Source organism: Maniola hyperantus, chromosome 8 (genome assembly GCF_902806685.2).
Source record: "Maniola hyperantus chromosome 8, iAphHyp1.2, whole genome shotgun sequence".
In the NCBI taxonomy this organism is placed as follows: Eukaryota; Metazoa; Arthropoda; class Insecta; order Lepidoptera; family Nymphalidae; genus Maniola; species Maniola hyperantus.
Window position 1 is genome coordinate 2,319,286 of NC_048543.1, and position 15,358 is coordinate 2,334,643.

A 15,358-nucleotide genomic window follows, 5' to 3' on the forward strand; every position below is an offset into this window, starting at 1 on the left:
GTCAGAACAATTGAGATTGTAATAATTATTGATGCAGGTTTTAGACAATCGCCCTGCTGGAAAACCATTTGTCACTAAGTGTCAATCTATATTCCCGGTGGGGCGCCTCGAATCGGCGTCACCTATAGGTACGTGTAAATAAAATAAGACTTAGGACGTTTGTGCACTCATCCCTGATTTTACGGATTCGTAAAAATAATACGAATCCAATGTAGGTACGAATTTGTATGACGGTCACTTCGAAGAATCGCGGATACGAACCGAATACCTACTGATCAGTGCACAAACGCCCTAACACGTTTACAAAAGGTTTTGACAAAAAAAAGTGTTTCTTGATACCATCTAAGTACTTTAAGTGGATGTAAGTGCGTGAGGATCTGCCATGTTAAAATTGTAAAACGTAAAAAAGTATATCCATACTATATCACTAACTAATAACTAAAGAAATCACCATGACCTTAATTTATATATTTTAACATCATTCATTAGGCACATTTCACACAAACTTGACAGTGGACCGTATCAAATTTCTCCGATTTTGACGGCAGCGACGTGCAACGACAACGAAAGTGTGTTAGCTTGTTCTTCAATCATGTCGCAACGGAGCAACGGATAGACGTGATTTTTGCATGGGTATAGTTTAAGACCTGGAGAGTAACATAGGCTACTTTTTATCCCGGAAAATCAAAGAGTTCCCCCGGGATTTTTAAAACCTAAATCCAAGCGGACGAAGTCGCAGGCGTCAGCTAGTATTCAATATTTTACATAGATGCTCTCCCTGTAACATCGACAACGCCGCGGGAACCACACGCATGTCTCGGCTCAGTCTCGCTCTCGAGTCTCGTGTATTTGTCCCGCAAATTGCTAATGCACTCGGCCGCCATTTTAGTGACGTCAGCACTAAACTGAAGTTTCGAGCTGATAGTATATATTTACTTAAATATACGTCAAATGACCTCATTTCGATGTTAATGAGACATGGTTCCAGCGCAATCCAATAGCAATTCGCGGGACTTATATTTCGATTCACAATGTTACAGAATTTATTCCATTTTTGATATGAAATAAATTAATATGGAATTTTGAAACGTCGTAGGACAAAAGTTGTTAGTTTTGATAATAACAATAACGTGCCGAGAGCTTTTTGATATTTTTTTATTCAACTTTTGTTCAGATATTATAATGTTTGAGAAAAATGAACCTTAAGGTCCTTGTTTTTAAAGTCGTTTATGCACTACAGATTTATATTTCACAGTTTTCGCTAGTTTTGATATATAATTTCGTTTTTGAACATTAATCTATTAAATCTCGGTACTAGAGGTTCAGATATATATCTAACTGCTAGCTTTAATAAAACTATTAATGAAGTTCAGTTCTAATAGCTAATACAATATATTTCAACATAATCATCAAAATTACATAATTTAAGACATAGAAGGAATTAGGTAATAAAATATTACTTTGATAATCCCCACAATCGATATAAAATACAGATTTAAATCATTACAACGAGACTATTTTAAAATCGATTAAAAAAATTCGCAATCGAAACGACCAATAGGGTGCATGCAATTATTTTATCTTATTGAAATTAAAACCCAATTCATTTATAATAATATTTGTCATAACGTTAAAGATGTAACATAAAGCTCTGGTCAAACCGAGGCGAATCCCGCGGGGATGCGGGATAGCGCAAATCCTGCATACAAGCAATCCACGCATCCGAAATCCCGTGGGATTCACCTCAATTTGTAAGGTCGAATTTTAAGAAGTGAAGGCGGAAATATATATTTAACTCGCGACGCGTCCCAATAAAATGCATCGCATGTTATATACAATCGTAATATTTATTTTTTCTATGACCAGAATCACAGTACCAACGCGTCGGGAGTTAACAGTATGTTTCCGCCCTAAATGCTCTATATCAAGCTTATGTGAGCAATCACCTCAAATCCAACCCATCCTAATCAGTATTTAAGTTAAGGTACGCACCCACTAGGACATCAATACCAAGTTAACGGAAGTTTATCGTTTCGTATATTTATCATAATGTATCCGTTACGCCTGATCCAGTCGTTAGATGTGTGCTTTTCAAGTTTTTTTTATGTAAGAACATTTTCTATTAGACGATTTAAGAGCACCATTGGTGATGGAAGCGACAAGAACAGTCGCGATTGTTTGTCAACATGACAGATCGCGACCAAGCAGTGACTCAGAGAGTAGACCAAGCAAGTTTGACTGCATTTCGTCTTAGCGAATACGCACCTTAAAAATAAACTTAACAATAATTTCACATATTTTTTTATAATCTATTCACATATTGTTAGAAGCACATCACCATTCAATTGAATTCCCTACGTAAAATTATGTAATAACTCGAGTGTCTACTACATTCGTGAACTTGTAGCACACCGCGCTTAGATGTTCAAACGGGGACACAATACTTATGCAAATCTCTAAACTACACTAAATAATATTATTAATTCATTAATTAATTAAGGTCAACACTGTTATTTAACCTCTCTATTCAGTTTAGAGATGTACAACAGAATTAGTACCATAGTCCTAACGCCGACGCCAAACAGTTTGCTTCAAGCTTTGGTCAAACTGATGCGATACTGGCGCAGGATGTGGGATTTGAACTAGAATCGCGAATGAATCTATGAAACTACCCGCGCCAATTTGTTAAAATTTTAAATGTTTGGTAAAAAAAAGCGGCCGTCCGAACAAGTTCCTGAAAATAATGGATACGCAATCACAGACATTTTGTGAACAATAAACCATTCATTTCTCATTAATCCAATAATTCGGCCAATTTTTTCCTCCTGATTTATAATAATTATTATTTATTATTGTTACAATAAAATTGTGACTCTCGAGTGCACGACAATATCGTTTATCCAAAGATGTTTTCACACTGAACTATTGATCATCGCGTATAACAGCGTATATAAACGCATGAAAAAGCGTTGAGATATTCATTTAAAAAAAAATAGTTTTAATTTATGTTTCCGCAGCTGACAGACTCTCCATACACTTCTGTTTAAAAACATCTTTAAGGTTATACGTTAAAATTAAGTTTAGTGTCAAACTGACGAAAATTCTGTGTGGGATACGAATCAGTGTGAAAGGCGAATGTGTATAGGCAAGCCGTGACAATGAAGAAGTTTTCAGGCAATAAAATTTTCATAGATGTCTCTCGAATATTTCGCATAGGGCGCCACGAAAGAGGAATAATAATACCTACCTATATCTTTATGATCAACGCTTTAATGTTTAGGTCGTGTCAATCAATGACATAGAGTAAGAGCTAGCGTGCACTGCAAGTTTCCTTACGTTTCTTCCACACAAAATCTGTGAACTATAATAGAAGTCATTAATTAATTTCGCATCGGATTTATATTTTAAGATTTAAAGCATAGATCATATGGATATAGGTATTATTTTTCATCTTTAGTGGTGATAGATAGTATTCAGCGCCATCTATGAAAATTTTATCGAACGTTGCCTGGAAACTTCCCCATTTAAATCGCGAACGAATCGCTTCCATCATCCCGCGCGGGATTCGCCCCAGTTTGACCGAAGCTTTGTTAATGCTATGTCAAATCAACAACTCGACTAATTTCGTGCCCTCATCACTTTAAAAATACAAATGAAAATAAACCTTACGTAACAATATTTATGGTAAATAGTCAAAATTACGATCTAAGTGAACACCCGATGGGATTACGATACAAACACAATTTAAAATTCTATACATCTAGCGAGTTAAATAATTAAAAACGTGAGTCTGATGTTTAATAATCACAAACAGGGCTATTTAAACGTGAAAGAACAATATAGAATAGATTTTATACTCTATAGAAACTTGTATCAAGCCACAAATAATTTTGAACTCTGTGTAGAACTTACTAAAGTCTATATTCACGTATTCATCTAGGATTACTAAAAATATCCACACGAGTTACATTTATTTTTCGTTAATTCGAGTATCGAAGGATTACGGCAGACGTACGGATACAAAGGAAGATAATATAAAGCCAGGAACAAATTATATGAAGCTTCAAACACATATCCGTACAAAATGACCCCTCACGCGCTATTTTAATTCTATGGGTCAACACTCAACTGTCATGTAGTACTGCTCACCTTTGAAATAAGGACTAAAATCGTACTTTTGACATGAAATTTGACACATAAAGATAAAATGGCGCGTGAGGAGTTAAATTTTAAGCGTTATAACCGTGTTGTAGTGTCGCAACAATCGAAGGAACAACGTTCACCAGGCGGGATATTATCATACTATCATCTAAGTCCTAAGGCATCCCATCATAGACGCGATTTACGAGTTACATGAACTAGTTTCTTATGAGATTAACATTAATGCATTAATTTTGTGAAGACTCGTCATGTTTACTCTATGTATTGCAAGTTGCAACTGTCATGTCAAAAGTACGATTAAGTACGGTAAATCGTCCTTTCCCAAGGTTCTTGCTCAAAAATTAAGGACTCTACATCTTGTTGGATATAAATTTAAATAAAACTGTCCAACAAAGGCTGGAATTAACAATAAATCTTCTCTATGGCTCTTTGTACTGCGGTTTTGTAGTCCACAATAATTCCGCCAATGTCAATTCAGTGGAGAAAACAACGTTATAATTTGGTTCTTGAATTCCTTTCATGAGAGACATTCAAAATTCTCTAGATCCTTTCTAGATTCCTATAGAGAAAGGATCTAGAGACGGTCTAGATCCTTTCAATCTAGACCTAGACATCACAAGGACAGCACAAGTTACAAGGTACATCGACATATTACAGACTCATTGGTTTCGCTCTGTGTGTGTATGTATTTGACAATTAATTGTACAACCTTTAATTCTCCAAAGATGCTAGATAATTTGTTCCCAGCTTAAGCGGTAGGTACGTAAGAACATTTTGTCACCATGCAACTGGTTTGCTTTAAGGCCTCATTTGAAAAATCATATTCATAAAATTTATTCATTTTATTGAGTCATAAAAGATCAAACAAGTCGTAATTTAAAAAAGAACACGACTGTCCTACCAAAAACGAACAAAAAAATTTAAAAATCACATTTGAAAATGGCACTACACAGCTGCCATATTGAATTTTCATTTCAAAAATTTATAACCATACTTCGAACTTACCCCATACATACAAATCTGTTCAGGCATTTAGAAGTTATGGTGGATGAAACAAACTCACATCCATATACACTGAAAACATTACACTCCTTTTTTGGGCAGTCGTGACTCGTGTGATAACTATTTTGCACTAAACTTCTAATATCTGCCATAGAAAAAAGAAACCTTCAGAATCCGTTTAAAGCCTTAGCTAAGTTATTCTAAAGCATAGTGAAACGATTTTCGACATTTCATGTCCTATATTCCTGGTACTTTTTATTGCTAAACATTTTTATTCAAATCTTCTACTCTATCTTAACGTATCATTATAATAAAAAGATTATTATATGAGGCATTAAGGCGTATCCACACCTGCGCACTATTCACAAAACGTGCACAACCATAAGAACATAATGTGGTTGGTCACGAGTGGTTTATCACAAGTTACTTCGTGAGTTTTTGGGAGTGAGTACAAACATGATATACGCGTTCGCGACATGCACGTGCACATAGAGACAGTGACGCGTCCATAGGCGTTCGATGCGCGTTGTGTGCGCGGTTCGTGCATGTGCGAAGGTATGCATCCACCTTTAGAATCTTAAGCGCTTCTTTCAATCCCTAAAAGCAAAATCATCTTGCCATAGAGTAATTTTTCCTGGACCAAAAGGTCTTTATATGGGACGGTATGGTGTTATTATAATGGTATGATGACACGATACAGGATTTTAAACCTATTTAAAAGACCTTTTAAAAGCAACAAAATGTTAGGCTTAAAAGGGTTAGAACCCAGAGCCGCAAAGTCAGTTAAAAAAACAATAAAATGTCAGAGTACCCTCCTTAATGCGCAATATTAGAGAACGGAGAGTATTTATTCATTACGCGGGTTTCAAACCATAGGGGTGTACCCATAATTACACCCTTACTTTCGGGAGATATAAACTATTAAATAACTGTGGTGTTGACAGTCATTCTGCAAAAAGTATTTCATTTCTTAAAAAGTAGTTTAGCCAACATGATGATAAAGGGGTTGTCAACTTATCTCTCGCATACTGGAATTGAAAAGCATTCGCATGGTTACTTCGAGGTCCCTATACTCCCTATATGGGTTGAAGATTTCACGAGAGTATAGTGCCCGTAAATCTTTTCGACAATTACAGGCTATTCCTGAGCAAGTTACTGATGTTAGGAGCCAAAGTCTGGTTTCGCACTTTTTTGACTCGAGCCCATAAAAGCAAAACCATCGCAACAAAATGTCTGTGTACCGTGTAGTTTCAAAGATGGCACCGTTGAACGCCCTGAGGAATGTCGTTGGCAGTGATACATTACCCTTACGCCATATCGATGAAGCATGATCTGTTAAGGGCGGGGGCACTTTGAGCATAATTCTGACCCGTTGTACTCGTGTGCGCGGATCGCCACGCGTCGTACGGCACACTAGATGTAGTATACTTATAAACTACATTGTTAACACAATAGTCACTCGCGTTCGTCCGATATATTCGCTCGGTAGTGTACGGGTGCCCGTAAAAGGGGGCCATTTGCTAGCAGCGCTGGTTTATGTAGTCGTTGTAAGACGCGGACACCTCTTCCGATTGGTATCTAGTGAGTTTGATGCTCCTTCTGAGATCTGTGGTGATGGCCGCCTTGTAACCCCCCTTTCGGAGGAGGGAGTCGATTGTTTGTATTTGGTCCCAACCTGGAAATGTGAGCCAAGTTTTACTTAACAGTTATTGGTGCTAAAGTGTGCTCGTGATAACGCCAGTACAGTACCTTGCTCAGTAGCGACTTGAGGTAAGTAGGTTGCAGTGCGCTTGGAGCCGCGCTCGCTGAGGAACTCGATGCGGATGCCGTGCTTGCCCAGCTTCCAGTCCAGGTAGTGCTCCGCTTCCTCGAAGTGCTGCAGGATGGACACGGACACCGACAGCCGCGGCACCTCGTCGCGCGTGATCGGCGTGAAGCGCGAATCCTTTAGCGCGCTAGTAATTGCGTACTCTCGCAAGCCTGCAATCAACATGTGAGACAGCCTTAATACGGTATTTGACAACTAGTCAAATGAGTAACTTTTTATCAAACGTCAAAACGCGCGCTTAGTATGCGAGATTCTATGAAATACCGGTGTGTGACGTCACAATCATTTGACGTGCTTTTTGTAGTTTAATCGATAATTTAAAATGGTTATTACACTTAAAACCAACAAAGGACGTGGATTTTACGTATTTTGGAAGACCCTCTATTTAATAATCACTGAGAAATAATTTATTTTTGATGTAGTCAAATACCCAATTCAGCGCATTAATGGCAGGACAAAATTTGTCCAGTGTGTATTAAATACACATAAGAAAACCCGAGAGTCTGTCAACGGGCGATAGAGAAAGCTATGCTCAGAATCTCTTTATGTGATCAAATCAAAAATGAACAGACCCGTAAAACCAAAATAAGTGGCATAGCCCAAAGAAGCTGAAATAGCAATGAGTAGGGCACATAGTTCAAAGTACCAATATAGGCGTTGCAGTGTGAAGGTGCTGGAATGGCGACTTCGCATCTCAAAACGTAGTGTTGGTAGACCTCACTTAGTGGAAAGACAACCAGATGAGTCGAAGAGAGGTGCTGGATCGAGGTGACGTAAGACCGTATGGAAGTTTCTACAAGAGACTAGTCCATATATGTCCAGCTATGAACGTCTATTGGTTGGCGACGACAACAACCTATAATGGCTGGACTGGAACTTAAAACCGCGATGCGATGACGTAGCTATTATCAAAAACTAGCTGATGCCCGCGACTTCATTCGCGTGGATTTAGGTTATTTAAAAATCCTGTGGGAATTCTTTGATTTCCGAGATAAAAAGTTATACCTATGTTCTTCCCCGGGATGTACGCTAACACGTCTGTACCAAATTTCATCAAAATCGGTTAAACTGTTGGGCCGTGAAAAGCTAGCTGAAACTTTAAATTAAAAGATGAAAATGCAGAACAATAACATCAAATGAAATACTCCAACCCAAAAAGGTATTATTTTTAGAGCCATATTCTTTGATATTCTGCATTAAAGCGCTAATGGGTGGAAATAATAAATACCTATAGAGTATAGGTGCATCAACAACTTGGTTGGCGTTGTGCCAGTCAAAAGCCACGGTTTCAGGAAATGAGCTCTTAGCAACAGTGAGAAAAGGAAAGAAAATCTGCAACAGCTACTATGCTTGCAGAATTCCTACTTCAATGCTAGACTCAAGGTCTACACTCAAGGTGAGAACACAACACTGCGGTACGACGTCGCATCTAGGATACGAGCTCGCACGAAGTATCGTAAGAACTTGCGTATTCTTGCGATGTTACGTCACACTTTTGACGCCATTTTTAGGGTTCCGTACCTCAAAAGGAAAAGAGGAACTTTTATAGGATCACTTTGTTGAATGTCTGTCTATCGTGTCTGTGAAGAAAACCTATAGGGTACTTCCTGTTGACCTAAAATCATAAAATTTGGCAGCTAGGTAGGTCTCATAGCACAAGTAAAGGAAAATATCCAATAAGACCATACATTTATGGTTACATCACAAAAAAAAAAATTTTGCTCATGAACAAATAATTAGTATTTTCAATTTTCAAAGTAAGAATACTGTACTAAGTGGGTTATCATATGATAAAAGACTTTAGCTGTACATTCTAAAACAGATTTTTATTTATGTTTACTTATGCATAATTTTTGATTTATCGTGCAATGTCGAACAAATATCCGAGTACGGAACCCTTGGTGCGCGGGTCTGACTCGCACTTTTTCACTGGCTGATGCCCGCGACTTCGTCCGCGTGGATTTAGGTCTTTAGAATCTTTAGAAGAATATGTTTTTCATTCATGTAAACTTTTTACAAGTGCTTATGAATAGTCAGGTAGTTTTAATTCACCACTGGTTCGGAATGCTGTTCCTACCGAGAAGAACCAGCAAGAAACTCGGCGGTTGCTCTTTTTAATTTTTCAATTTACAATGTTATTATACCGTACTATCCCGTCCCGTGTTATTATACCGTACTAATCCCGTGAGAACTCTTTGATTTTCCGGATCAAACGGCTCACAACGGTCGTAACGGTTCCAGGCCTAAGGGTCGATTCACATTGGCAGCAAATAGCAGCGGATTTCATAAATTTTACGTAGCATATTGAACTCAACGAGTATATCCACATATGTAGCTGTGCTGGCTGCAACGAGACGCAGTGATCAATCAAAATTTCACAATGATAATAATGTAAACCATACCTACTTGCAGTGGTGTGCACTCCATTAAGACATAAATGCACTGCCTACCTTAAACAATCCTGACAATGTGGTATTGGATTATTGTGGTATACTTATAGAAAACAATTATTAATCATTACTATCTCTGCTATCAAGACTACTTTTGATTTGTATTATAATTATTTCAATTGAGATTTGAAGTAATTTGCACGATTCGAGATTTTTGAGCTCAGATGGCCTTTAATAATTGCTTTTGTGATCAAGTTAACTGCTTACAGCCCCTACAATTTTTATATGAAAGTGAAAAATTAGCATTAATCGAATGTTGAAGCGACCAACCACTGTAATTGATGTAAAGTTTCAAAGTTACCCTGGCTCAAAGACTTGTATGTAAGACTTGAACGTGGCCCTTTCACACGTGTGAAACGTGTGAAAGGGCCCTATGTAAGTTGCTTAAAATCAGCCGCTTCAGCCGCCGACATGAAGCATCCGCTCAGGCGACAGCGGGCCAAGAACAGACCAAGCTGGAATAAACCTTGCGCAACGGCAGTTATAACGCTCTTCTAAAAAACCATGATCTTAGCAAGTTTTCGTCGATAAATTGATGTTGGAGCCGATTCTCTTGTACACAATCTCTAAACTAAACTAAAATGACACGTCTAAATCTATTGCTATCCCTTTCATAATGTTGCTTGCGGAAAACGATAGCACTAGATTTAGACCCGTTAATTTAGTTTAGTTTAGAGATTGTGTACAAGAGAATCGGCCCCAATGTAGAATCTTCTAAATATATATATCAAACTACTGGACGCATCGGGCTGAATTTTCAAAAATCCTTTCTTAGCGGATGCCTACCTCATAATAGCTATCTGCATGCCAAATTTCAGTCCGATCCGTCCAGTAGTTTGAGCTGTGCGTTGATAGATCAGTCAGTCAGTCACCTTTTCCTTTTATATATTTAGACTAGCTGATGCCCGCGACTTCGTCCGCGTGGAATTAAGTTTTTTTTTAAATCCCGCGGGAACTCTTTAATTTCGCGGGATAAAAAGTAATCTATGTCACTCTCTAGGTTTTTATCTATACCCATACAAAAAATCACGTCAATCCGTTGTACCGTTGCAACGTGATTGAAGGACAAACCAATAAACCAACAAACAAACACACTTTGGCATTTATAGTAAGGGTACTGATTAGCAATTTATCAATGACACTTTGCTGAGCAATGCTGCTAAGTGTGTGCTGACGCTTAGGTAGTGCAGCACTGCAGTCGCGCGATCTTTGTTTCAGAGTAAAGGTATGATTCCGAACCACGCTGCACGCAGCAGCGCTGCCGCAACAGTGCTGTCACCAGCTGTCACAGTCCTGTCACTACTGGTCCCCATACAATCTCTATAAGCTTATATGACATTACATTCCGAGCTAGGAAGCAATGTTCCGCTACATTGCTGCCGCGACAATTCGGCATTCGGTTCGGAATCATTCCTTTAAATAAGAAGTCTTGTACCTATAGTTAAAAAGCAAACTATGTAACATTAAAGGCAGGTCATATTAAACAGGTTACATTACCCTGTTCAAGTGCTAAACAGGTACATTAGACACCTGCTAACTTTGCTTGCAAAATATGTATTACATTACAGTACGCGGCAGAAAGTAATGTACATCAGCCTTTAGAATGACATTTCTGATTTGTAGAGCGTTGTCTCTGTCACTCATACCAATACGACGTTTTGTCGGTCTCAACGATAGAGACAATGCTTACAAATCCGCTCTTTCCTTCTAAAGGTTGATGCACATTATTTTTTGTAGCGTACTGTAATATTTTTTAATACTGGAAAGTGACGCCAAACTTCTTGAATGCTCTGAAATGGTGAGCGTTCAACAGGTATAGTGCTAGAAAGACTTTTTGATTCAAGTAAACTTTTACAGGTAGTTTTGAATCGTCAAATGCATCTATCGTGGTATTGACATAAGTTATCTCGGCAGATAACTTATGTCAATACCATACATATCATACATGTTAATTATGCTTTTATTTGTATTTATTTCTTTGCCTTTCTATTACTTACCTTTATATAAAACGGCAAGTTTTAAGATTTTTAATTACACGCCATACTCTTACAAATACTCATACACGCCATACACACAATGACTATTTTTTAGCTCCGTTCAGTCGAACTCATCCTGTCAATCACAGATGTTGGTGAGGACTGTTAAGCTCGTGCACGTCACTCTTGTTGGTCCCAGCAGAATACCAGCGCTCAGGTTTTATTCTTAAAACCTGCAGCATTAATGCTGAGCTGGGGCCATTTCATCTTGTGCCAAGTGGGTGCAAGAACTAATTTTAGATTAAATTAATTATTAAATACTTCTTATTATCTACTAACTACTACCTACTAACCATTAATTTTAAGTTTGTTTGTACCTTAGGCATAAGATGAATAAACTAGTTTTCTTTCTTCTTTCTTTCTTTCTTTCGTATCTCAGACATCGGGATTTGGGGAACGGGAGTAATTTCGCGTATTCATTGATAGACGAATGCGTTTTTGTTTATTGTACTTGCACGAATTTCAGAGTGTTCAAGATAGAGGAGAGGAGCATAACTGTGCCAATTACCATTTAAATAGGGTAATACAGTTGATGTCACGTAAAAAGACCTCGGCCTCGAAGAACACAGTGGCCTCGAAATCAACTAGGTCGACTGACGAACCAATGCGCATTGGTTCGTCAGTCGCCCTAGTTGATTCGCTTATCGGTTTTTCTGACAGCATAGACCACCGTCCACCACCAAATAGATCGATAAATCAACCACTGTGTAGTTTCAAAGTCAGAGGTCTTTTTACGTGACACCACAGAACTCTGAATAAGGCATTAGAAATAGCATCTGCCAATTTTAATATAGAGGCCGGTGTTACGCCGATTTCGAAAAATAATTCAAAAGAACTCATTTCTAGCATACAAAGCAACAATTAAATGAAACTAATGCTATGCAGCTATATAAGCTGTGATAGCCTAGTGGTTAGGACGTCCGCCTTCTAATCGGAGGTCGAGGGTTCGATCCTGGGCATGCACCTCTAACTTTTCGGAGTTATGTGCGTTTTAATTAATTAAAAATAATTTGCTTTAACGGTGCCTGCCTGAGAGTTCTCCATAATGTTCTCAAAGGTGTGTGAAGTCTACCAATCCGCACATGGCCAACGTGGTAGACTATGGCCAAAAACCCTTCTCACTCTGAGAGGAGACCCGTGCTCTGTAGTGAGCCGGTGATGGGTTGATCATGATGATGATGAATGCTATGCAGATAAGTTTACTTTTACAAAAACGCGCAATGATGGGTCACTGCCCATCTTGCCATTTTTTTTTTAAAGCGGTTAACTCCAAAAAGTAATTTTGAGTTATTGCCAAACAAGGAATTTTCAAAAACTGATATTTTTTTAAAAACATGCTACCAAGGTTTTTATTAGGGTCATACATGTAGCAAACTGTTTGTCTAAATTCCCGTGATTTTAGTGGTAACTCACAAACTACTCTATGGTATTAGCTGCGCGGCACGGCGGTAACCTCACGTTTCTCTAACACTTATTCTGATTTCTGTGGGTGACACCAACTGTACTGTACACACATTCCTTTCTGTTACATACCTGAATGCAAATGCATAGCATTAAAGGTCCCAATACATCCGCGGAGCCGATGCTCCTTGCCAATCTTCCATGTCACAAAAAGGGGACTGTAAACACCAGAGACTAGAATATAAACACTTCAGATCAACATCATATTACTGATATTGCACTATCTAACCTACAATAAACTAAAAAGAGTGTTTTATGGTTCCATACCTCAAACCTTACATGATCACTTTATTATCTGTCTGTCGTGTCTGTCAAGGGAATCAAACCTATGGTGTACAGTGCGACAAGGCGCTCTTGGCACTTGAATGACATTGACAGGGTGGCACTGTTGGAGACAAAGGCTTAGAATATTCAAACAAGAACAAAGGGGACACTTGACGCCAACGTTAGTTCCGATTTTCGCCACGCGCCAAGATAGTTTTGTCGCACTGTACTTCTTGTTGACCTAGAATCATAAAAAGAGATCGCCCGTGAACGGGCCCTCTTTTGTGGCGTCGTGTCAAAAGTTAAATTAATTTTTTTTAATGTGTTATTTTTTTACGATTATGCTTTATAACGACTTTTTTTCACTCTATTATTGAAAATATCCACAATTACAGTTAGGATCGTAAACATGCATTTATTTTGAAGAAGTGGTAATTAAATATAACCTCAATATCAGCAATATAAAAAATAAGATTTATTTATAACCAGGGTGAATAAATAGAAATCGTTTGCAGAATATAAAGAGTTAATTAATTATTTGTCTACAATAAAATTAAAACCATGATGACATAACAATTATATTAGGGGGGGCCCAAAGCTCCTAAGAAAATGGGCAATCTCTTTTGACAGGTAGGCAATGTCTTATAGCACAAGTACTAGACTACAGGTCAAATTTGTTTTAAGGGTTCCGCCCCTCAAAAGGAAACTTTATAGGAGCACTTTTTGTCTGTCTGTATGTCTGTTTTGTCTGTCAAGACCTGTCAAGGGTGATTGATGATTTTTAAGAAATTTGGATCAAAACCTATAGGGAACTTCCCATTGACCTAGAATGATATTTTAGAAATTTGGCAGGTAATGTCTTATAGCACTAGTAAAGAGAAAAAATCCGAAAACTTTGAATTTGTGGTACGACGGAAAAAAATCTTAAGTGTTACTTCTTGTACAATGGTAATGAACCCTTTGTGTGCGAGTCTGACTCACACTTGACTAGCTTTTTACCATTTTACCCTTAAAAGGACAGCCTAAATGTCAAAGGTCACAAGTTAAATTTGGTTAGTTAGACTATTCTAACACTGGATTTCACTGTTTGAGAAACAGGATTTATTATACTCTAAGTATTATTATTTATAATAGTAACTGCTTTAAGGAAATATTTCAAGGAAAAACCTAGGTACATAATAGTAAGTATAGAATATGTAGTATGTATAGCTAAGTAATAAATAGTTAAAGCAATTTATTTAAACAAAGCCTGATAAAAATAGCACAGCAGTTTCGACATCTGTACTCTATATAGAATTATAAATCTGAGGAATTTATCTCTTTGTGTAGTAAATGATGTGCTAATGAAATAATTATAAATGGAAACTCCTTGTCTATGCCCTTTTATGATTAGGTAGGTACAACATGAATGGAACAAAGAAAGTCCTTTGTTGAAACCTACGCTTTTTGGGCATGGTTAATTATGATCATAGCAATTTCTTAACATGAAGCATTTACGAATCAAAGGCAAGTTGTAATGACTTCCCACTAATTGGGCCATTGAGTTGTGATATTTCAATCGTGCTACTTACTATGCTTCGTTGGTGAAAACTGGCGTCTGTGGAGGGTCCATACTATGCAGCTGACAATACAATACATCGAAACAAAAGTAGCACATATCGGGTATTGCCACTGGCTCATGGTAACCATTTATAGGTCGCTCGACGTGGTTGCTGTATGAATTGTTTAGCTTTTGTTTTTTAGTTCCACAACATACTGAAGACATGATGGCTGGTACCAAATTTAAGGCTATGATACGACTGATACGAGTAATAACAAGAAATAAAAATATAAAGCAATCACACAAAGTAAACGAAATAATTATCACACATACACGCTACTTTTCGTGGTTTTTTCCGTTTTTTCTGCTTTTCACAGATGATTGACCTTTTTATGTTTGACAGCTGTGAACCATAGAGAAATATGAGAAACAGATAAAAATGTAGATGTGAGCTCCGTGGATCTGATTTGGTGCACTATGAAATCACCGTTGAACTAGAAGGAAAAACGTGGTTTTTTACTAACTTGGGTATCCGAGTTTGTATAATATGTAGTCTCAAATAGTAAAAATAATAATTTGAAGTTATATTTTGAATTATACACCCTGTTCAGTTGTA

General features: G+C 37.6%; 1 protein-coding gene across 2 annotated transcripts; it reads right to left on the reverse strand.

Moving 5' to 3' along the window:
• Positions 1 to 2,915: 2,915 nt before the first annotated feature.
• On the reverse strand, positions 2,916 to 15,142 carry LOC117984372 (uncharacterized protein CG5902). Of its 2 annotated transcripts, none has more exons than XM_034971001.2 (4): positions 14,774 to 15,142; positions 13,011 to 13,096; positions 6,913 to 7,143; positions 2,916 to 6,838 (listed from the first exon to the last, which is right to left on the reverse strand). In XM_034971001.2, exons 1-4 carry the CDS (start codon positions 14,965 to 14,967, stop codon positions 6,684 to 6,686), a joined length of 666 nt encoding a protein of 221 aa, XP_034826892.1. In that variant the 5' UTR covers positions 14,968 to 15,142; the 3' UTR covers positions 2,916 to 6,683. The 2 variants fall into 2 exon arrangements, with proteins under 2 accessions (XP_034826892.1, XP_034826893.1); XM_034971002.2 differs by having other exon boundaries at positions 13,011 to 13,112; positions 14,774 to 14,915.
• Between the last annotated feature and the right edge of the window lie 216 nt (positions 15,143 to 15,358).